This window comes from Cuculus canorus, chromosome 19 (genome assembly GCF_017976375.1).
Source record: "Cuculus canorus isolate bCucCan1 chromosome 19, bCucCan1.pri, whole genome shotgun sequence".
Classification (NCBI taxonomy): domain Eukaryota; kingdom Metazoa; phylum Chordata; class Aves; order Cuculiformes; family Cuculidae; genus Cuculus; species Cuculus canorus.
In genome coordinates this window covers 2,456,549-2,479,271 of record NC_071419.1, presented here as the reverse complement: position 1 = coordinate 2,479,271, position 22,723 = coordinate 2,456,549, and the positions used below count along the sequence as shown (strand labels likewise).

General features: G+C 55.3%; 2 protein-coding genes across 7 annotated transcripts; one reads left to right on the top strand and one right to left on the bottom strand.

Annotated features, from left to right (window-relative positions):
• Positions 1–998: 998 nt before the first annotated feature.
• On the top strand, positions 999–10,185 carry LOC104066848 (protein CutA homolog). Of its 2 annotated transcripts, none has more exons than XM_009569524.2 (6): positions 999–1,115; positions 3,379–3,527; positions 7,156–7,215; positions 8,491–8,536; positions 8,615–8,664; positions 9,177–10,185. In XM_009569524.2, the coding sequence occupies exons 1-6, from the start codon at positions 1,068–1,070 to the stop codon at positions 9,277–9,279; spliced, it is 456 nt and encodes a 151-aa protein (XP_009567819.2). In that variant the 5' UTR covers positions 999–1,067; the 3' UTR covers positions 9,280–10,185. The 2 variants fall into 2 exon arrangements, with proteins under 2 accessions (XP_009567819.2, XP_053940296.1); XM_054084321.1 differs by having other exon boundaries at positions 8,615–8,707.
• A 2,188-nt stretch (positions 10,186–12,373) lies between these two features.
• Positions 12,374–21,904, bottom strand: PHF19 (PHD finger protein 19). 5 transcript variants are annotated; one of them, XM_054084317.1, is made up of 15 exons: positions 21,717–21,904; positions 18,287–18,487; positions 17,906–17,987; positions 17,698–17,793; positions 17,523–17,623; positions 17,262–17,410; positions 16,829–16,924; positions 16,475–16,543; positions 15,966–16,086; positions 15,122–15,189; positions 14,864–15,034; positions 14,687–14,774; positions 14,349–14,434; positions 14,067–14,162; positions 12,374–13,737 (listed from the first exon to the last, which is right to left on the bottom strand). In XM_054084317.1, exons 1-15 carry the CDS (start codon positions 21,765–21,767, stop codon positions 13,386–13,388), a joined length of 1,827 nt encoding a protein of 608 aa, XP_053940292.1. In that variant the 5' UTR covers positions 21,768–21,904; the 3' UTR covers positions 12,374–13,385. The 5 variants fall into 5 exon arrangements, with proteins under 5 accessions (XP_053940292.1, XP_053940295.1, XP_053940293.1 ...); XM_054084320.1 differs by lacking the exon at positions 21,717–21,904 and adding an exon at positions 21,485–21,569; XM_054084318.1 differs by lacking the exon at positions 21,717–21,904 and adding an exon at positions 20,629–20,729.
• Positions 21,905–22,723: the final 819 nt, after the last annotated feature.

Below are 22,723 nucleotides of genomic sequence, written 5' to 3'. Positions count from 1 at the left end.
AGCTGTTGTGGAGAGATTTCTCCTTCAGATGTTGTGGAGAGGTTTCTTCATCAGACCTTGGGGAGATATCTCCACATCAGATGTTGTGGACAGGCTTCTCCATCACGTGTAGGGGAGAGATATCTCCAGAAGATATTGTAGACAGACTTATCCAGGAGATGCTGGGGAGCGATTTCCCCATCAGATGTTGTGGAGAGGTTTCTTCAGGACATGCCGGGGAGAGTTTTCTCCAGCAGATCCTGAGGAGAGATTTCTCCAGCAGATATTGGGAAAAAATTTCCCCATCAGATAATGAGCAGAGGTTCCTCCAGGAGATACTGGGGAGAGATTTCTCCATCAGATGTTGGGGAAAGTTTTCTCCAACAGATGTTTGGGAAAGGTTTCCCCATCAGATGTTGGGGAAAGTTTTCTCCAGCAGATGTTTGGGAAAGGTTTCCCCATCAGATGTTGGGGAAAGTTTTCTCCAGCAGATGTTTGGGAAAGGTTTCCCCATCAGATACCGGGCAGAGGATTCTCCAGGAGATGCTGGGCAGAGATTTCCCCAGCAGATATTGGGGAGAGGATTCTCCAGGAGACGCTGGGCAGAGATTTCCCCAGCAGATATTGGGGAGAGGATTCTCCAGGAGCTTTTGAACAGATTGATCCACCAGATGTTGGGGAGAAGTTTCTCCATCAGATGTTCAGGAGAGGTTTCTCCAGCAGATGTTTGGGAAAGGTTTCCCCATCAGATGCTGGCGAGAGGTTTCGAGAGGTTTCTCCAGGAGATGTTTGGGAAAGGTTTCCCCATCAGATACTGGCGAGAGGTTTCGAGAGGTTTCTCCAGGAGATGTCGAGGAAAGGTTTCCCCATCAGATATTGGGGAGAGGTTTCTCCGGGAGATGCTAGGCAGAGATTTGGTGCGGGTTTTGCCCTTGCCGTGGCTCCAAGCCCATTTCTGGGGGATGCCCGGCACCTCTCCATCCGGGCAGGCAGGCGGGCAGGAGCCGGGGAGGAAGAGGAGGAGGAGTTATGCGGGCTCCCGGGCAGCGCTCCCGGCTCGGGGCAGAGCAGGTGGAGGGGAACGGGCGATGGAGCGGCTGAGCCAGCGCTGCCCGAGCCGCGGCACCGCGCTGCTGGTGAGTGCGGGGCGGGGGCTGCACCTCATCCTCCTCATCCTCACCCTCACCCTCCTCCTCCTCCTCGCAGCCAGCCTCACGGGACTTTTATCCCACTTCCAAAGCTCACAGCTTGCTCGGAATTGCCAAAAGATGGGATGAGGTTGGGGTTTGTTTGTTTTTTTTTTGCACAGAATCTCATCAAAACTAGGCAAAAAGTCATGACTGGCTTGGGGTTTTATTGTACAGAACCTCAGCAAAACTAGGCAAAAAGTCCTAACGTGGTTGTTTCAACCCCTTTAAAGCTGTTTTTTAGTTTAGTTTGCCAAAATGAGCCTTGCAGAAATCTTCGTCTCCCTCTAAACCCATCGTTTTGCTGGGCGGTGCTTTTTGATTAAATACTTAAACACAGTGGGTTTGGGTTTTTTTTTTCAGTTTTGTTCACTTTGACTTTTTTTGCAGTCATGACTTTATTCACTTTATCGGGCTGGAATCCTGAAGTTTCACTCCTTTTCCTTTGCACCATCCTTTGGCAAACACAATTATTGGTGGGGGGGGGAAGAAAGGAGGCTTTTATCTTTCTTTTCATAAAGAAACAGGGGAAACGACCCAAAAACCAGAGGGTGGTTACGATTGTACTAATATTCAATCATAAATGTTTGAGGGGATTTCCTTATCACATGCAAAACATCTTCCAAAGAGATTAATGATTGCCACGCTGAACAGGTTGGATGTTTTTTTCCTGAGCAGGGAGCGTGATTACATTCTAATCTGCAAAGTAGATACACCAGCAGATCTCTGGCTTGTAACTGTCTGAGTAGCTGCTGGGATTTGTTGCATAATATTTGTTAAATGGCTTTATGGGAAAAAAAAAAGGCATAAAAGAAGCTCTAAAAATTATCATGAGAAGCATTGTAATAACAAAGAATATTTCCTCAAATGGATTGGAAAAGACGAGACAACCAATACAGCACATCAGTCATTTTCCAAATGGAAACGAGCTCCTGTCTTTATGGTGACAAGCAAGAATTCTTTTTTTAATTAAATCTTTCAAAAAAAACCCCCTCTCTGATATTGGTAACAGGAGGGTTTTTCAGAGGGTAAAGGAGGCCGGAAACAAGGGAGAAAAAGGACTATATTCTTAGTCTTATAAGCATTTTTTTACCACTGTGGTTGAATAAGGGCCAGATGCTGTTTATTTCCAAAACAAGACAAAAGACAAAGAGAAGAGCAGCTGTGCTGAAGCAGCGCGCGGGTACGGGCACCGTCCCTCGGCTGTTACTCAGCACACCAAATTAACCTTGCTATTCCAGCAACATCCCCGCTGAGATAATGATATATTTTTTATGCGACTGTGTTTATGGCATGTGAGTACAAAGAGCAGCGAAGCAGCTTGCCAGGAATAGCATCTCGTGTACAGCAAAACCAACTGTTGCCAGCGCCCTGCCAGGCCACGGCGAGAGCGTTGCTGTTTTCTGCACCCGGGCAGGACAGGCACAGCCCTACAGACCTGGGCTGCGTCCATTAGGACTTCTGTGCCTGAAAGGATCCAATTTCGCGATTAGATTCAGATAATTAAGGTGAATTCAACTTAAAACCTGCATTTAAGTCTTATCTCCGCTTGCCTGCTGTGTGACTCTGTATCATAGCCTGGGTGGGTCTGTCAGAAGAAGAGAGCGATGGCGCTGGGCTGATGGGGTGGAATGAAAGCTCTCTGTGCCCCCAGGCTTCCTGTGGCTCTGGTCCCACATCAGGCTCCAGCCCACATCTGTTTTCCATGGCTAGACCCCTACCTGATATAGTCCTCTCCTCCTTCCCACCTCTCCAGGGAGGCAGAGGGTCCAATCCCCACCATTTCCCAGACGAGTGGACACCTCACCCCATACGATGCCTGTGTGTCCGCATCAGGAAAGAAGAGGTGTTTGCTGTGGGAGCCACACCTGGTGGTTCCCTTCTCACCCCTTTTTGCAGTAGAAATGTATTTTAACCGAGGCAGCCAGTGATTCAGCTGTAACGCCACTCCTCCGGGGTGTGCCCTCCTGCCGCCGAGGTCTGGCGCTGCCCCGCTGCTGCCCCAGCACTTGGCACAGCACTGGATTTGCCCGGTTGGAGGGGAATGGCTCTCCCCACGAGCAGTTCTCATTTAAAGTACAACTAGCGTTAGTGTAATGTTGCAAGAAAGAAGACTGGAGGCTTCCCTTGAGCCACAGATAAAATAAATGCTTTGCTTTACAAAAATGCACTATTTCAGCTGACATCATCACTCCTGTATTTTGGATTTTAGGCGGTGACGCTGTCTTTGCTGATGTACCCAGTGCTGAGGAGCCTGGCTCTTCAGCTGCACTCTGCCATCACCGGCAGTTACGTCTCTGGGACACACTCCGTTGCCTTCATCAACTGTCTCAACGAGCAGATCGCCAAGGATATTGCGAGGTACAGAGACGATTGCCCTGCTTGTCTGCCTGAACCCTTCAAAAGCAGCTTCCTGTGGAAGAAAGCCTTTCCTTGTCCCTTGAGAGGAGCTGTACCGCTCTGTACTTTGCACTTCTACCCCACATGCTGTTCCTTTTCTCTCTCTGTACCACACCACCACTTACCAAGAGCTGTGCTTTCTGAAAGAAAGCTGACAATTGCCTCTAAAGTCAGCACCACAGTAAAATCAAGCCAATTGTCAGCTGATTCCACTGCCATTCATTTTCCAGACCTATTTTAAAGCCGTGGCCCTATATCCGTGGGTCCCCAGATGGACCAAGCTCCAGCCCCGTGTTCTCTATCTGCCACATTCTGTCTTCTCTGGAACAACATAGATAACAAATTCCAGGTGAAGTGTTTATGGAGAGGGACAAAATGAATAAAAGTGGTCCCCAGCAAACACAAAACAAGCCCTTGTGAGGCTCTCTGCTCACCAGACAAACCTCGGAGAATGAGGGCTTTACCTTGAGAGGGTTTTTCTTTCCTCTTTTAATGTATGGGATACTTTGCATGATGTTTTGCATGCAGAGTTTTTTCACCCATCTGTCAGTCCCTGACTCAATAGATGGTTTGTTCAAACTACTGAAACTGTTGACTGGGGAAATGTTTATGATGGACCATTAAGTTTCCTGCAACACCTCCTGCGGTGTTTTCCCTGCTACCCTGCCGCTTGCCAAAAATTCCCCATCTTCTGTAAAGTGCTCCCAAACAGTCGTTCAGGAACTGACAGGTTCCTGAAAGGGAGTTTGTGTCACTTTAAATGCTGCAACTGTATTAAGAAATTGAGATAGAATAATATCTGCACTGCTTGATGTCTTCTGAAAAAAAAGGAGTAATTGTACCTGGCTGGTGAAAAGAGCCTCAGTTCCTGAAAATGCTTCAACTTAACAGCTTTGCAAGTGTTTGGATTCCACTCTTTGTTCCTTATCTCGCAGGGAAGGGAGCGGAAATAAATCACTCCCCATTGCTAAGATACATGCACTTTGGTTGTCTTTCTACTGGTGGAATAATTATTCCTTTGTTCCTGAATTTGGGTGAATGAGTGATGGCAGTAGAGGATGACACAGGGCTTCTACACTCATTTTCCCACACACCTTTGTCCTGTGCTGTCATGTTTATTCCTTCTTTACATTGTTGAGTGGAGCACTCTCTCTGATGGATCAGTCTGCAAGGAAACATTCTGCTGGTTTTAAGGAAGAGGAGTTGAAGGTTTGTGAAAGCAGACTAGCCGCAGGGAGGATTCAGCACCTGGCTTCTTTGTAGAGCCAGTCCTACCCCAGTTCATCTCAATTACTATAAACTTAAAATCCTCAGAAGAAATCCCCAAGCCTCCACAGGAGATGTGGCCTCTCCGTGGAGCCACTGTGAGCAACTGATCCCTTTGGGCTGGATGGTGCAGTCACTGTACTTCACACACCTCATCTAACACCCATCCAGCCCGTCAGCCTCTGGTTCTGCGTTAGATTTGTGCATAGAATTTTCTTTGCATTTCAGCTTATTAATATTTCATCTGTCTCAATTCAGAGCCTATTGTAAGTCAGGGACAAAGCAGCGCACATTAAGTACCCAGCCCAAAGTTATCATGCATTATGCAGATGTTTTCCACAGATCATCTTCAGCTGCTTCTAACGTTACCCGTTGCCATGGTGGCCACTTGTTTTCCACCCAGCTTGCTAGAACAAAGTTCAGGATCTCAGTGAGGATCACGGTTTATTAGGACAGAGCAGAAGCAATTAGAAGGGACTCACCCAAATCAAAAGGTTCCTGGGCTGAAGTGACTTGGAAGTTGCAAGCAGCAAAAACAAAATGATTGGTGCCATGTGTTTGACATGACAAACGCAGCATGGATATCTCCGCTCATGCTGCTGCAGCATGTTGGTCTACAGATTAACTCAAGATGTTCTACAAGCATTAAACGCCTCGAACTGGCTGCATGTGGTGAAAGCAAACAACCTGGAGCCTCCTCAGATGGTCCTCTCAGGCCAGGGCTGCTCTGAGCCATCGGCAGAGAGAAGTTCATCTCTGTCACCTTGCTGTACTTCAACTTGAAACCCAATCTCACGAGTCAGCTGGGTCCGGGCACTGGTTCTCCGGTGCATTGTTGGAGAGGCAAGATGCTGTAGGATCATTGGGAAGGGCTGCTTTCCTCTCAGTGCCCGGGCTGCTTCCGATTCCTTCCTGCCCTGCAGCAGAGCCTGCGCAGCCCCACGAGGGCACCTTTGTCTTGTGCTCGTAGTTGCAAGGTATAAACTTCTACAAACAGGCAAAGAAAGCAGGACTGGCAGTGGTGACGTGCAAAGGAGCTTATGCACATCCAAACAAGAGCCCAGCTTTTCTTACAGGTCAGAGGCCGGATTGCAAGGCGTGATGTAGTTGCACATGATCACCTTGGCCAGGGTATCTTCAGGACACAGCCGTGGGGAAGGCACCTCTTGTGCTCCTTCTGCTCATATTCAGGGACCAAGCAACTCAGTCTGCCGTGTTCTTACAGTTCGTAATGCTGTCTTTTTGAAATCTAAGCGTTTCTTACAGTTTGTTTTGTAGACACCTCCAGGCTGCACCGTACCCTGGGTGTAAGGATAATAAATTTTTAACTTGCGCTGAGCCAAAAGCATTCTGGAGGACGTGTTGAACCGTAGTTAACTGGAATGTTTTTAATTCTTTAGCTCACTAAGGGTTAATTTTTGCAGGTTGTTGAATCCAGCATTCCAGTATCTCATAGCTCCTGCCTTCTCTGCAAGTCAAGGTCATCGAGAAGTTAAATGTTTGCACTGTCAAAGCACTTGGTACAAATTAGTGCCTGTGTTAAAGAAAACCAGCGCAGGGCCCGTAAGAGAGCTGCCTGCAAGAGGGACAGGGCTGCCATCTCTGCGAGAAGGGCCCAGATATTGCTGTGGTCAGAAAAAACAACAATTGATCTAGTTCTTCTAAAAATCCACCCTGAGATTGCTTTAGTTCTCTTCAATCACTTAAATATCACTTCTGCTGGCAGACCCAAGCAGCTCTGCAATAACAGATCAGCCCCCAACTAAAGGAGGCAGCCCGAGGGAAGAAATTCATTGGGGCTTCAGATTTATAGGATGTTTTGGGTAGAAAACCCTCGATGTTGTTAATTTAACAAGATCCCCATTTCGTCTGCTCTGTAAGGGGCACAGTTTGACAGCATAAATACAGGACTGGGAAACAAACACCTTTGCGTCCATCCCAGCCCCAGTTCTCTCAGCCCCGTGGCTCAGCCCCTGCCCTGGTGCCCTGCAGCGAGATGGGCATCGGGCTGGTGGTGGGCAGGGTCCTCACACCGTGCCAGGCACACGTCCCGCAAGATGCTCCAGGCCAGGAGCAACACCTAACCTTCCTGCTTCAGGGAGGGACAGCGGGGACTGTCCCAGAGCTGTGCCAGGAGGACATGACCTGAAGCGGCTGTGGCTGGAGGTCACCTTTGCCTCTGTTTCCCAGAGTAATAGTTAACTCCAAATGCTCCATCTCCAATGTCAAAGCTGCCGCTGGTGGCCGGGGGCACAGCTGGGGGTGAGCACTGAGCTGCAGCAAGCTGGGGACAGGCACTAACTCCTCCTCCTGTCTCATCCAGGGCCATCATGGATAAGAAGCTGGCTGCCTACGTGAACATCCTACCGAAGAGCTCGGCTTTGTAAGTTGGGCTGAATATTCCCCAATAGAGGAAGCAGAACCAAACTCCCGGGGTAGGAAGGAGGAGATGGACACCCCATAGCCTTGGGGAGAGTTGGCAGCTTCCAGAAGGCAGCTGGGTCTGATTGTTGCTGCAGATGGTAGAGATGATCCCGACCCATACAAAGTGCGCTAAGTTTATTAAGGAACACAGATGCTCCAGCTGCCAGTGGGGACCATTTATTCCTTGGTTACTTAGCTACGTGGAGATCTAGCAAAAAGCAAGGTGATTTATGGTCCTGAGGACATCGTGCCTGTTTTTAAAGGATCTAAAAAGAAGCTAAGAAAAGCTTGAAAGGCCTTTACAATATTAAACAGCACTCTCAGGAAGGAAGAACAGTATCTTTGACCTTGAAATACAAACAGCCGTGGTCTCCGCAGGTATTCTCAGCCATCCATGCAAAGGGATTGCGCTTTAGAGAGGTTAAAGAACAAAGCCCCAGGACTGCTGCTTGCTCATAGGAGCACCCTGGCCTGGCCCTGCTGGAGGAGCGGAGAGGGTCCCACATCACAGGCGCAGGACCCTGCAAGGAGGGGTTCCTTACAGTGCACACACACCCCCGTAGGCTGTCCCAGAGCCCAGCTGGGGCTGCTGAAGGAAGGCAAACCAAATAATACCCCTCTTGCCCTTACACTTTGTTTCCTACAAGTCCCGACAGCTGGAGCAGAGTCGCTCATGCCCAGCCCTGCTTGCTTCAGCTGGTTTCTCCTGCATACCCTGCTCAGGCAACATCTCTGAATGCCTCCTCGCGCAGGAACCCAGTGTGCAGATGAAGTCACCGTGGCCCTCTGTCAACATAAATGTTTTGAAAGGTCATATCTGACTCACGAGAAGTACATCTCCTCTCCTGCAGGGAAAGAGGAAAAAGGCGTGACGATGCTTGTTCTGCCTCCCAGCTTACAGCCATGCTACAGTCTCTGCAGGCACTGTCCCCGGCCGCTCTTTTTGAGTGGTACTGCCACCACACACAGCCCATGGCCCCCCCAGTCCCAGCTCCTTTGCCGTGTTGTCACCCCATGGCAGCTCTCTTGAGGCTGGCACAGCCAGGGAGGCTCTGGGCTGTGAATCCGGGCTGCTCAGTCACAGGCACAGCAGCCTTTTGAGGCCAGGGATGCTCCCCGAGCATCATTTTGTAAAGGAAGGGCCATGTACAGAAAGCACCAAGCAGGGAAACTGAACCCCGCTGGGCTGCACCCCAAGCTGTATTTACTGATGTTTCTTTTCTTTTCAATCCAGGTATTTCTGGAAAGGGGAATTGGAAGAATCCAGTGAAATATTGCTGGTAAGTGACAATTCCCCATATCATGAAAATCCCTGTCCCAGACTTGTTTTGCATAGTTTTGTTTTCTGCTCTCCACAGTTAGTGAAAACAAGGACGTCCAAAGTAGGCGAATTGTCCGACTACGTCAGGTGAGGCTCTGGCTCCGCGGGAGCACTGGGTCTCCTGTCCAAGGTATGCTGCCATCTGCTCAGGCTTTGAGAGTCAGGTTCCTTGAGCCCAGGGGAGGTTTAAGTCCTCCTGATGCACTTTGTAAACCAGAAAAGCCCAGACTTTGCATCATTAAAAGAAAAAAAAGGTTGGCAGGAATATAAACCCACACTGGGTACAAGGATTCTCCTGCTCCTATCTCGGTCGCCTCCCGGCAGATTTCCCCGCGTTTCCCAAGCACCGAATGGTGAGCACAGCCAGTGCTGGGCCAGGGCCCCTGGCAGGCTGCTGCTCTGTGGTAAACCCCATACTCAAAGCAAAATTCTCACGTGGCCAAAAGAAGATGCGGGTGCTTTGAAGTCAGTGGAGAGCATGGGGCAGGGCTGGCGCGCACGGCGGGGAGCAGAGACCTCCGCTTCCTGCGCCTGCGAGCGGGTCTGCTCTGCTGCCGCGCTGTGGGTGACACTATTCCTCTCCGTCTGTTTCCACTTAGATCCATCCATCCCTTTGAAATTCCTGAAATCATCAGTCTGCCTATTGACCAAGGAAACCCTCTCTACCTCAAATGGATAGAGGAAAGCGTCCCACGGGACTAACTGAAGTGGGCAGAAAGCACTTTGCTTTCATGGGGAGCAGGAGAAATGTGCTGAGCTGTGCTGGTCCCCCTGTGCAGGCAGGAGTTATGCACACATGGGGAGGCAGTTTATATCTTCACAGGTTTGCTCTAACACAAAAGCTTGGGATTCGGAATTTTGTTTGCACTCCAAACATCCTGTGCTCAGCCTGACCCTGTGCTCCAGGGAGCACCGAGCAGCCCGGAGATGGCAGAGGCCAAAGTAGGGAAGGGCTCATGCACCAAGGGCTGTTGCAGCATTGGGGATGAGGATACACAGAGATGCTCATGTCAGGACACTGCAGCATTTGGGGGCCGTCTCAGGCCCCCAGCAGCAAATGCCAGCTGGCAGCCTTGGCCTGGCAAACCCCAGCAGCTCCTCCAGCACCTGAAACCCATCCTGGCCTCCCCCTGCTTCCCCACTGCGGCTGTCGCAGCATCCTGCCCTGCTCTGCTTCCCACTTCCCAGCCTGGAGGCAGCAGGATGTGGCCAGGCACCCTGCGGTGCGCTGGCTGATGCTCTCTCCTGCTGTCATCCAACATGCTGGTTCGAGTCATACAGAATCCAAGGAAACAGCAAACTCGAGCAGATGCTGCGTTTACCAGGAGCCACGAGCAGCACATGCACTGACCTTGCCCTGCCTGCTGAGCCGGGAAGAGCTGGGCCGAGCTAGGCAACAGCCACTGCCAGCGCAGGGAAACCAAGCGCCAGCAGGACCAAGGCATCACATACCCTGCCCACGCCTGAACAGGGGCTTTCTGCGCAGGCCAAGTGTAAGCTTATAACAGGACACTCATGTTGATAGTTCAATGGAATATAACTTAGAGAGCAATATTGAGTTATTTATGTGACTGGAAAGGGAATAAACAAGAGCATTTCTTACCTGGAGAGGATCACATAGTGTCACGGTTTGCAGGCACAGCGCACAGTGAGCTGGGCGGGAGGAAGGGCCCATCGTGGGTTTGCAGTGACTCTCTCCAGCATCTCTCCAGCCTGATGCTGGCTCACAGCTGCTCATCTTGGGCTGATGGAAAAGAGGTACAGGGTGCTTTGCAGGCATTGCGAGCTGTCCCCATGGGCTCACAGGGCCCCATCAGCCGTCAGAGCTTGCACAGGGAAGGTGAAAGAGAAGATGAGGGAACTTCCCAGTGAAAAATCCAAAGAACCAGGGTACCATCTCGGGACCTGGTGAGAAGGGACAAAGCACACAAAGCGAGCAGCACCAGGGCAGATCTGCCCTGGGCCCCTCAGCGCTACGTAGTGCAATGCCCGAGTCGGGGAGGGGCCATTTTGAGCCCTCACCCACCAGTAGGGCTGCGAGTGAGGGCAGCCCCTCTTGACAAAACCCATCCTTGCCACGAATGTCCCTGTCCCTCACCGTCCCCGCACCCTGCTGGGCTGCACCCACACTCGCTCCTCTGCATCTTCCTGTGTTTCACAACAGCTTCTCCCCAGGCACGGGCACACCTCACCCTGGCATGGGGTACAACCCAGCGGCACCAGCTGCGTCATGGGGGGCACTGGGCACTGCCCAGGAGCACACGCTGACCCCCAGGGCCCAAACTCAATTATCCTGATAATACAAAGAACCAGTGATGTTAAAAAAAAAGGCAGACTTTTTAATTGTACATCAGACATATTAATTACAACTTGGGTATATCAAGAGTTGGTTATTACAAGCAGCAACCTGAACTCATAAATCTTTAGAAGGTGCACAGAGTCATTATAATATCTATTAGAGCTAATGCAAAATATACTCTGCAACAAAAATACTTTTAAGGCTCCACATTCAATTCTCTGCAAGAGGCCAGGAGGAGAGAGAAGGGAAAAAGAGGAAGGGAACCCTGTGGGTGCTCCCATGAGTACAATGTCCATTGGCGCATCCCGCGGGAATCGCCCTGCTCGGCCTTGGCACACCTCCTGGCAGCCCCCACCACCCTCAGGCAGCAACTCGGACGGTGACAAGGGCTTCATAGGCACTCGTGAAAGGGAAATGCTTGAAGGGATCCTTTGGTGACGAAGCCAAGGCAGGACAGAGTGACCCAGCTGGCTGAGGGAGCTGCACCCATTCCTGCCAGGGATGGGGGTCCCAGCAGCAGGTGTCCCAAAACACGGTCCCTCTGGAGATTCGCTCCCCGGATGAGCTGAGATGCAGACCCTGAGGGTGCCGAGCAGCCCTCCCCAAGGCAAATCCGACCCTGCTTGGCTCAAACCATCTCACGGATGGAGCTGGACGGAGCCTCCTCTCCCAGACCTCACACGGCACAAGCAGCCAACAGCTTCTCTACCAAGCACAACACCGGGTGCACAACACCGGGCAACTCATCAGAAAGGAATTAAAATGCTTTTACCTGCCAAGCCAAACACTCACGCTCCTAGAATGGGCACTGAAGCAGCTCACACCTGGCTCTATACGAGCACATCCTGAGGCTGCAGAGAACCTGCTGCTCTGCACCACTGCATCATCACCAGTATCATCACCTCACGGCCGTGCACAGGCCTGCTACCTGCTACATTAATTAAAACAACCGATAAACCCCCCTTCATGAGCATCCCACGACGTTATTTTAGCAGCAGCTGAAGCAGGAGTTTGTTTTTAAGGACCACACTTTGGCCTCTGGTTTGCAAAGATCACCTGCTCCCTCCTGCTGATCACAATGATGAATTTTTCTTAAGTCCTTTTCCAACAAAACCACCTTTTCAGGCAGATCCCATGAGCGCATATATGAACAATGACAGGGCTGTGCTGACAGGATGGGCTGTGCCAATAGAGCAGGACCACACAGTACCCCCTGCATCACCCACCCTCCATCCTCACGGGACAGCCACAATGACGATGGGGGAGAGACGAGGACAACATTAAAAATATATCTATATATCTCTCAGGAAAAAAAAACCCTAACAAGTAAATCTGATATTAGATTTTTTAAAAAAAAGAAAGACAACCGCTTTGCCCCTGAACAACCTGTCAGTATTGCTTTACTTGAAGAAGGGGGCTGCTCCTTCTCTTCTGTAGACAAATCGACCCAACACACACGAACATTGACATTATCCTAGAAACAGAAAGTGTGGCTGCCCTCCAGCAAGGCGCAACCACAAGGCCACGGGGATGGCCGCGAGGACCCCAGTACAAGCCTCTGCCCATGCCCCCGCTGTCCCCTTCAGCCTTTTTGGTTTGTCTGCTGATTTGGCACGTTCAAGACAAGGATTCCTGCAGGAATAAAGGCCTTGGGCTCCAGTCTGTGAAATGCCCATGGTGGTTTTAAGGCAAGGGTGTATCTTTTTGGCTGATGTCTTCCAAGACTGTGATTGTCAGAAGAACAGGGAAACAAAGCTGGCGCATCATCACACACTGTCTTGGTCACAGAATTGGAGCAACCCTGTACGTCTGCCCTGCGGCTGTGAAGGCTGGCTGACGCAGGGTGTTTATGGGGCATTTTCCCCTCACTTGTAACAAACCACATTCCTTTAATGAATGGATTTAGGAGGAGGAGGAAAACCCTGTTTACCGGCTCTGGTGATACTTGCCCACCATTTGCTATGGGCAGAAGGACAGGCTGTGAAACGGGGGCGAGGGAGATGCTTTTGGCATTAGCAGCAGGAGCCCCTCGAGCCTGCTCTGTAAGGCTGGGATGTGAGGAGGAGTCAGAGTGCACCAGGCACCAGCACGATGTCCGCCTGCATGAGCAGGTTGTGTCCCCAAAGGGCCACCCAGCCACGCTGGGAGAACCCTTCTGGGAAGGCCAGGCTCACTGTTCTGACCACCACCAGGATGATGCCTCAGGCTCAGCCAAAGGCTCCATCCCAAACGCGCAGCTGGGCCACGCTCTTTGCATATACACAGCCAATAAAATAACAACTCTTAAAATTAAAAAATACAGCAGCAAGGCTGCAGGTTTCAGCGCTAGGGATGCTGCTTCCACTCGTGGCGGTTCCTGGGGAGCCAGCCCCAGCAGGGACCCCCGAGCACAGAGGGGTCACAGCCCTCCCTGCCGGTGAGCGCCTCTCCTCTGCTTCGTGGTGAGGGTTTCCCCATCATCCAGATCTCCTCTGGTTTGGCTCTGGGAGAGGTTTGGGGTTGGCAGGGTTCAGTATGGGGTCGTGCCTTCCCACTCCACCAGGTACTGCACCTTCCCCTCCAGCGTCACCCGCCGTGCCAGCACTTGGTACTTCTCGCCGCAGACCAGCCTGCCCGCCGCCCCGAAGTAGCTGCTGATGGAGGACTTGAGGTGGGAGAGCGAGGAGTCGTCCTCGCTGATGCTCTCGAAGGTGTGGCTGTCGATGCCATCGTCCGGGCGGTCGGGGCCGCCGGTAGTCTCGCTGCCCTCAGGGGTTCCCCGGGCCGGGCGCACGCCAGCCTCTCCGCCTCTCCTCTTTGCCCCCGCCGAGGCGTAGGCTGGTGCTGCCAGCTTGCGCTTGCGGCTGCCCACGGTCCGCTGGCTGCGACAGAGGAGACAGAGAAGCAGTGAGGGCAAAACCCAAAAGGTGCCCCCACCATGCTGTGCCTGCCACCCTGTGAGCCTGGAGGGAGCATGCCAGGAATTCGGGCATGCCCAGCAAGGACCCGTGGCTCCGACCCTGCATACCCAGCAAGAAAGTGCTGCTTTGGGACCACCATCCTGCTTGGAAGGCAGGGAGGAAAGGCTCCTCAGTGCAGGACATCCCTGTGACAGGACGTGGGTGCTGCAGGGGGAGAGGGGCAGCCCCTCGCCCCACTGGCTGTGCCACCAGGACCCCTCCGGAAGGGGGCGGAGGGGCAGAGCCCTCACCTGGACTCGTAGGAAAGGCTTGTGGTGGCTGAGCCCGAGGTGCTGGCAGCGTCCGTGGAGTCCACATCCGACAGGAAGTTTTGTCCCGAGCTGGCACTGGGGACAGGAGGCAGCGTTGGCCCCAGCCTGGCACAAGGGACACCGCGGCTCCCACCTCCCCAGCTGCTCCTGCTCCAGTCTCACACGCGCCTGCAGCCGGAGGCTTTCCAGGTCTGCCTCATCCTGGGGTGTTCAAACCACCCCGCCCTTGCGGCCTGCAACCCCGGGCCCAGCTGCACAGACCTTTTCAGGCTCTGAATTTCATCCAGTGTGAAGTCAAAGATGCTGGCCAGGTGGTGGTTGGTGCTCCAGGCGGAGGTGAAGTCACTCTGCCCCACAAAAACACAGGCACTCATCAGCGCTGAGCAGAGCGGAGCTGCCCACGACCCCAGCATCAGCACCCTCTGCCCTGGCACCACCGCACTCCCTCCCATGGCCCCACAACCACCGGGAAGCGGGCTTGGCACAGAACATCTGCAAACCCCAGGGCGAGGGACAGGAGCCCCTGGGATGGGGGCTGCAGGGTCCCACCCAGCTGCCAAAGCCCAGGATTCCCACAGAGGAGGAGGTGAAGGACTCACACTGGGAATGGCGTCCTCCAGCAGGAACTTGGCCCTCTTGCGCCGTGCCGCTCGCCGCTTCTGCTGCTGGAGCTGCCGTGGGAGCAGGCTGCAAAGCAAGGAGGGGTGAGGCTGCCGGACCGCTCCAGGGGAGCGTGGCAGTGGGAGAAGCTGGGGTGGGTGAACTTGGACACTCACTCATCTTTATGGACGTATTTGCTTTTCCCCCTCTTTTTCAGCTCACAGGAGCTGCTCTCGCCCACACCAGGGGCTTTCTCTGGCAGGACCTTGCTGGGGGGGTTCGGTGGGACGCGGATCCGCAGGCGAAAGATGCATTTCTTCTTTTTGATTTCCTTCCCACACAGAAACCTGGGTGGCAGAAGGGAGGAAACAGCTCCAGGAGCATCCTGCATCCCATCCTGTCCCGTCCCTCGCCCCACGCTCCCAAGGGCTCACCTGCTTTTATAGCTGTTGAGTGCGTTGAGGAGGTGGGGGCCGCGCTCAGCCATGGGGGTGCCCGTCAGCTGCAGAGAGACGGCAGAGGTCAGGCAAAGCTCGGCTCCCACAGCAGTTATGCATAAACTAAACAGACGGGGGAACCCGAACTCCAGGTTTTCCGCTCCTGCCTAAGGTCAGAGAGCGAGGGACGCCAAAGCTCAGAGGCGCAGGGGTTTGGCACTGGCTCAGTGCAGGGGAAGGAGGCGTTTGCAGGGATCTGATCCATCCCGATGCAGGGACAGGTTTCCAACACACCCTGGTTTTAGCAGTTGTCTCAGCTCTAGCTCCAACTGGGAAACTGCTCCCAGAGCTGGGAAGCGGTGCTGACCCCAAGGGACCTTTCCTGACGCTGCCCGTTGAGGGCACCCTACTCTGACACCAGATGAGTGAACAGCAGCACAGGGGAGATGCCGTGTGCTCCCCGTGGGTGCAAACACCCCAGGTTGGGGGTTTCTGCTCACCCAGAGATCCTGGGCAGGTGTTTTTAAGCTCCTTCCAAGCGGCACAGCTCACTGCCCCACCGTTTCACTGCGAGCACTGCCCTTCATAGAACGCTTTAGCGATAGAAGGGACATTAAGCTCACCCAGTTCCCAACCCTCTGCCATGGGCAGGGACACTTTCCACTGGATCAGGTTTGCCAGCCAGCCTGCTCCAGCCTAAGGGGCTCAGCTGCAACAGGGAAGGAGGATCCCGTCTCTCTGAGCCGAGGCTTTGGAAACAGCCATCCATGACTTAAATCCCTGAGAGCACCTCTCTCCCCACAGCTGCTCTCCAGCCCAAGCCCAGGCTGCACACTTTTACCTTCCCAAGCTGCAGCGGATCCCAGTGGTGGTTCACGAAGGCCAAGATCTCCTCAAAGTCAAAGTACTTCTTCTTGCTCTGCACACCAAGGTTGTAGAGGGCGAGATGGACGACATCCACCCTGCAGCAAAGGGGGTGAGAGGGTTGGCAGTCTGCAGGATGGTGCCCACCACAATGCTCTGCTCCATCAGCACCACTCGAGCGCAGGCCCCAGCATGACCCCATCAAAACCTTCTCACTTCTCTTACTGTGACCAAAGGAGCCCTTTAATGAGGCAGACTGGGCTTGCGGGGAGCTGGGTCATGGACACACGAGTGGTCAGAGGCTCCACTCCCCACCCTGAAATTTGCACTCACACTGGAATGAGCAGGAAATGCTCTGAGAACACGCGCTGCCTAAACCTGGCTCTGGGGCCAGCCCCAAGGCAAGGGCTTGGCAGCACCAGGAACCGGCCAGCCTGGCTCACAACCACCCCAGCTGGTCCCAAAGGAGTCAGGACCGTTTCTTACCATCTCAAGGGCAGGCGCTTGATGTATTCCGGTCCCTGGTTGCATACGGAGCAGAAAAACACATAGAACCTAGAAAGCAGAGAGGGATGGAGAGCTGGGGGTCATCCCTGCAGCCCAGCAGGGCCTGGGGATGGGCTGGGGTGAGGACAGTGCTCTGGATGCTGACGGTGACAGCACAGTCAGGTGGAGCAGGGCTTTGCGGGACAGGACCACCCGCCTGCTCCCGCGGCAGCTGATCTGCACCAGTGCCACAGCTGGGTCTGGGAGATACAGAAGGGGCTGTGCACATGTCCCACCCTGTGATGCCAGCTCCGATGCCCAGCACCAGCCCAGCAAAGTTTGGAAGGGACGTACCGGTCTCCAAACATCATGGGGTCACTGAGGCACTGGGTGCAGGCTTCATGGAACCACTGTCGGCAGCGGTAGCACTGCAGCATCTTCAGGTACCACCTGGGGAGGGAGAGGAGGTGGGTGACAGCAAGGGCACCGTGCAACAGCCACCGCCCCAGCCCCCCCCCAGGCATGGAACACCCAGCCAGGGAAGAGAAAGTTTGGCCCTAACTTCTATTTTCTGCAGCCACAGAAGTGGGTGCAAACAGTGCCTCTGGGAGTGAGCAGAGACCCGGATGGCAGAGGCAGCACAGACAGCAAAGCCACCAGCCCCAGGATTTCTCCCTTGTGGGAAAAAGCTCCCCAACCTGATCCCACCTGCCTTTGCAAATGCTTTTCCCCACAGAACTGAACACAAGAGCCCTCCTAGCCAGCAGGCAGGCAGGCAGGGGCTTACTCGCCAGGGCCCCCACAGTAGCAGTAGCACTGCTGCTGGTTGGTCCGGTGCGGGGAGTCCCACTCCAGCAGGTCGGGGTTGTAGGACAGCACCATCTTGACAGCTTGCAGCGTCTTGGCGATGGCTCCTTTCTTCAGGGCACCCCCTTTCTGCAGGGCCAGGATTGGGGGTCAGTACAGGCACTGCAGGGCCCCCATCTCGCACCGCTGTGCTGAGGGCAGGCGGCACATGGAGCTGGTGATCCCGGGCAGCCCCACTCACCCGCACGGCCAGGGCGAATATACAGCGGCGGCAGAACCATGGCGTCCCCAGGGGGCCCTCACCGCCGCTCGCCACCGGGATGTGGCACTGCTGGTGATAACCTGTGGGAGGGCTCGGCTTCAGCGCCTCCGGGCTGGCTGGACCCTCGGCGCTGGGGCGATACACCCACACTCACCCAGCCCGCACTTCCCACAGATGAGGATTTCGTTCCTGGGACCCGTCGTCTTTCCCAGGCAGATGTTGCACTTGGGCTCCTCCCCGGGGACACCGGCTGCAGGGTGGAAATGGCAGAGTTGGAGACATGCAAGCACAGCCAGGTCTCTGTGGCACCGGGAAGGACCCTCTGGCATGGTGGTGGAAAGGAAGAATGGGGCAGCACTTACCATGCTGGATGTCCTTCCAGAGGACCCAATACTTGGAGTTGTCCTCAAACGTGACGAGGCAGCTCTGCTTGGAGCCACTCACCTACATGGGGAGAGCGGGAAGAATCATTGGGCATCAGCTCCCACTCCTAGCACTTCCCTGTTTTCCCTGGTGACCACCCTGGCCCCTTGGGACAGCCCTCCCCTTGTGGAGAGCCCTGTTTGGGGTGCGATACCCAAGGATCATCAACCCAAAAGGCCCTGCTGACCAAAGACACATTGCAGCGCAGGCCAGTGCCCCTATGAGCTGCAAGCCCACCCAGGGAACAGTGCTAGCTACACGTTGGGTGCCCGCTTTATCCTTTTGGGTGCCCTCTTTATCCTTTTGGGTGCCCACCTTACCCTTTTGATCTTTCCGAGGTAATAGAGGCCATCGGTCCAGCGGCACAGCACGTACTGCCCCTCTGTCAGCTTGACCATGAGCTCTCGACAGCTGCCACCCCTCCGTGCCGAGGCGGCGGCCGGTGCTTGCTGGACACGGCCAGCAGCCGCGTAGACATCTCGGATGATGGGGTTGAGCTTGGCGGTCTCCATCAGCAGAGCCTGGAAGGGAGGCACAAGCTGATCACCTTGTCCTCACACCGCCACACAACACATCCCTTGGCCAAGCGTGGTGTCCCAGAGGGTCCCACCTGAGAGCACCAAGCCCTGGGATGGTTCAGCCCCACCAGCGGGTGCTCAGGACCCAAAAAAAGAGCACCGATGAGCCAGGATCCTCCACCAATAAGCTGAAATCAGAGGGAGGAGCTGCAAACTTTGCTACTCTTGAGATAAGGTGAATTAACCTCCTGCCTCCCTCAGCTCCCACAGCACGAAGCCACCCCGGTGTGGGGCACAGGGACACGGCACCAGCCTGCATAGCTGAAGGGGCATCTGAGGGAGAACAGCTTTACATTTAATGTGATTTTTAATTCATAGAATCATTTGGTTGGAAAATACCTTTGAGTCCAACTGTACCTGTCCACTGTTAAATCATGTCCAAGCACCTCGTCTACCCATGTTTTAAACCTCTCCAGGGATGGGGACTCCACCACTGCCCTGGGCAGCCTGAGAACGCTTTCAACAAAGAAATTTTTCCTAAGATCCAATCTAATCCTCCCCTGGCACAACTTGAGGCCATTCCCTCTCATCCTATCACTTGTTACTTGGGAGAAGAGCCCGGCACCCGCCTCGCTCCAACCTCCTTTCCCCATTTCCTAGCAGTTTTGCAGGCTCCCAAGCCAACGGCATCGCTGCACAGGCGGGGAAACGGCAGCGCCACACGCAGCGAGCGAAACTCAGCAGCCAAGTTTCACTACCGGGAGGTTTGAATCGCATGAAAGCAACCAACCACGCTCAGCCAGCATCGCCAACCCTGCCACCGGCGCTGCCATCCTTCCCAGCCACCCGTAAAACAACTCAAAAGTTACTTTTCCCATCTTTGCGCTCCCGTCAGAGCAACACGAAACCTCCCTGCGCCACACGCAGCTCCGCTCTGCCCGCATCGTGCTATTAATAACATTCCCATTTTCCAAGAATGCCCTGGCTGGGCAGGAGCAACCGAACTTAGGGTAAAGGAAAGCAGCCAGCTCGCCGGGGCTGGCGGGAGCCCCGACATGTCACCCGCAGAGCATCTTCCCGGGGAGCGGTTATGGAAGCGGAGGGGCTGAGCATTGGGATGGGGGGATGCACACAGAGGGGGAACCCACAGGAGGGAGGGGGAACGCATGCAGGGGATGGGGGAGTCACAGACGAGAAGCGGGGGGACATATGAGAAGGGGGAAATGCACCCACAAGAATGGGGGGACACAAGAGAATGGGGGGGACACACACGAGAGGGGGGAAATGCACCCACGAGAATGTGGGGACACACGAGAATGGGGGGAAATGCACCCACAAGAATGGAGGGACATACGAGAATGGGGGGACACACACGAGAGGAGGGCGACACACATGAGAATGGGACACACAGACACACGAAGGAGGGGGACATGCACGGGGAGGTGGGGGGGACACCGACACTGGGAGGGATGGGACACACACCCTGGGACACGCACATGGGGGACACAGGGACACACACAGATGGGGGACATGACACACAGATGGGGGGATACGGGGTCACACGGGTGGGGACACATGCACACACGTGGGGGACACAGGGACACGGACACACGAGGGGGACAGGACACATATGGGGGGATACGGGGTCACACATGGGGGGCGAGACACAGATGGGGGACACATGACACACATGGGGGGACAGGTGTGACACACACATGGGAGAGACACGGGGCAAACACGGGGGGACACATCGGGGGACAGACAGACACATAGGGGGACACACGGGGGGACAGACAGACACATCGGGGGACACGGGGGGGACAGACACACATAGAGGGACACACGGGGGGACAGACAGACACATGGGGGACACGGGGGGGGACAGATAGACACATGGGGGGACAGACAGACACATAAGGGGATACGGGGGGGACAGACAGACACACGGGGGGACACACGGGGGGACAGAGAGACACATAGGGGGACACACGGGGGGCCCCGGGGGGGCCACACAGGACACACCCGGGGACACAGACACCGGGGGGGCCCCGGGCCGGGTGCGATGCGCACAGAGGAGGGGGAACACCCGCACCCACCGGGGAGGGGCCCACCAGCCGGGGTCCGGGGGTGCGGGGGTCCCTTACCGGTGCCGCTCAGCGCGGGCGGGGGGCGGCGGGAGGCGGCGGGTTCGCCATCTTCCCGCGCTTCCCCCGCGCCGCCTCTCGCCCTGACGCGCCGCTTATGCAACGGGCGGGGCCGCCCCCGGCGGGGGGAGCGGGGGGCTGCGGGCACCGGCACCCCAGCGGGCCCCCGGGGGTACCTGGAGCCCATCAGCACCCCCAGCCGGTGCCCTGTGCCCCCCAACATCCCCCCGTGGGTACCTGTCAATCTCCGTGGGCCTCGGTACCCCCCCCGGCGCACCCCGTGGGCACCTGGTACCCCCCAACATCCCCCCATGGGCACCTGCTGGCTTCCCCAGTACCCCCATGGGTGCCTGGTACCCCCTAACATCCCCACATGGGGTACCTGGTGTCCCCATGGGTGCCTGGTACCCCCCAGCATCCCCCCACATGGGTACCTGGATACCTCCCAACACCCCCCCCCATGGGTACCGTCTACCCCCAAATACCCCACCATGGGGGATCTTCTACCCCCCCCCCCCCCATGGTACCCGCTATCCCCCCAATACTCACCCATGGGGACCTGGTACCCCCCCAATACCTCCGCATGGGGTACCTGTTGCCCCCCCCCCGGGGTATCTGCTACCTCCTCCAATACTCCACCATGGGGTATCTTCTGACCCCCATGGGGACCTGCTTCCCCCCCCCCCCCCGGGTACCTGCTACTCCTGCTGACCCCCCCATGGGGTACCTGCTGCACCCCAATACCCCCCCCATGGGGTACCTCCTCCCCCCCAGTACCTCACCATGGGGTACCTGCTGCCCTCAAATACCCCCTCAGGGGGTACCTGCTGCCCCCCAATACCTCACCATGGGGTACCTGCTAATTCCGCACCAGCCCTCTTTCTGTACCCCGACCTGGGGCCGCAGGGCCGGCTGTGCCTCCCACCCCCGGCGAGGACACCGTCACCCTGTGCCACCCACAGGGGACCCCTTCCCTGCCCCCTCCCTGGGTGGCATCTGCAGCCGCGTCGCAGCACCCCCGCGTCCCCCCGAGACGGGGTGCAGGGGGTGCCCTGCCTGCCTGGCATCCTCCCGTGCAAGGGAACAACCTGTGCTCGCCGGGATTCCTGGAAGCGGGGCAGCCTTTCTCCGAATCGCATCTGAGAGAATCAACCGCTGCAAAAATGCTGCAGTCGGTGCCAAGAAGAAAACTTAAGGATTTGCTGTTTGTTGGAAAGCGCTGCCAAAATAGACATGTTTGCAGGCCTGCTCGGGCGGCAGAGAAGCCGCGTCCCGCTGTAAAGTCCCAGCCAAGCACGAGCAGAGTTGATAGGAATTTTATTGCCCGTAACCGGGGGGCTCCACGTGGTACTACGGGACAGCTTCCCCCGCGCTGGGGTTCAGAACAGCTTCCCTGGGCACCAGGAGTGACTGGCACAGCGCTGGAATGACTTTTAACCCCTCCCTGTCCTCCCCCCCCCCCATGCAATTCTGTCATCTTAGAAATCGTATTGTTTAATCAAACTTTCCCATAAAACACTGGCAACAGAGTGCTCCCTGCAGTGCCACCAGCCCTTGGCGCTGCGCTGGCGATGCCACCCACGAGAACGTGATGGGGGACGAGGTTCCCCAAGGGCCGGGAGCAGCGAGGCCGCTCTCCTCTTGGCTTTGCACATCGGGATGTGTAAAGGGGGGCAGAACGCTGTGCCAGGCTGTGCCGTGCCGTGCCAGGCTGTGCCATGCTGTACCAGTCTGTGCATGCTGTGCCAAGCTCTACCGTGCTGTGCTATGCTGTGCCAAGCCATACCATGCCATGCTGTGCCATGCCGTGCCGTGCCAAGCTGCACCAAGCTGTGCCAGGCCATGCCAGGCTGTGCTTGCACCCAGCCGCGGGGCCCACGTTTGCAGAGATTTAGGCAGCTGAAAAAGAGATGGCCTCTCATTCCCTGGCATAAAACACTTTCCTTCACAGGGAACCTGACGCATCTTCAAATCAAACGACCAAGCTCTGCGGTGAGTCACAACGTTGTAGCTGTGAGTCACCGTGGGATTAAAATAACTCTTGAGCCATAAGTCTCCCCCTGGACAGACCCTGCTGCTCACTTCACCGAAGCTG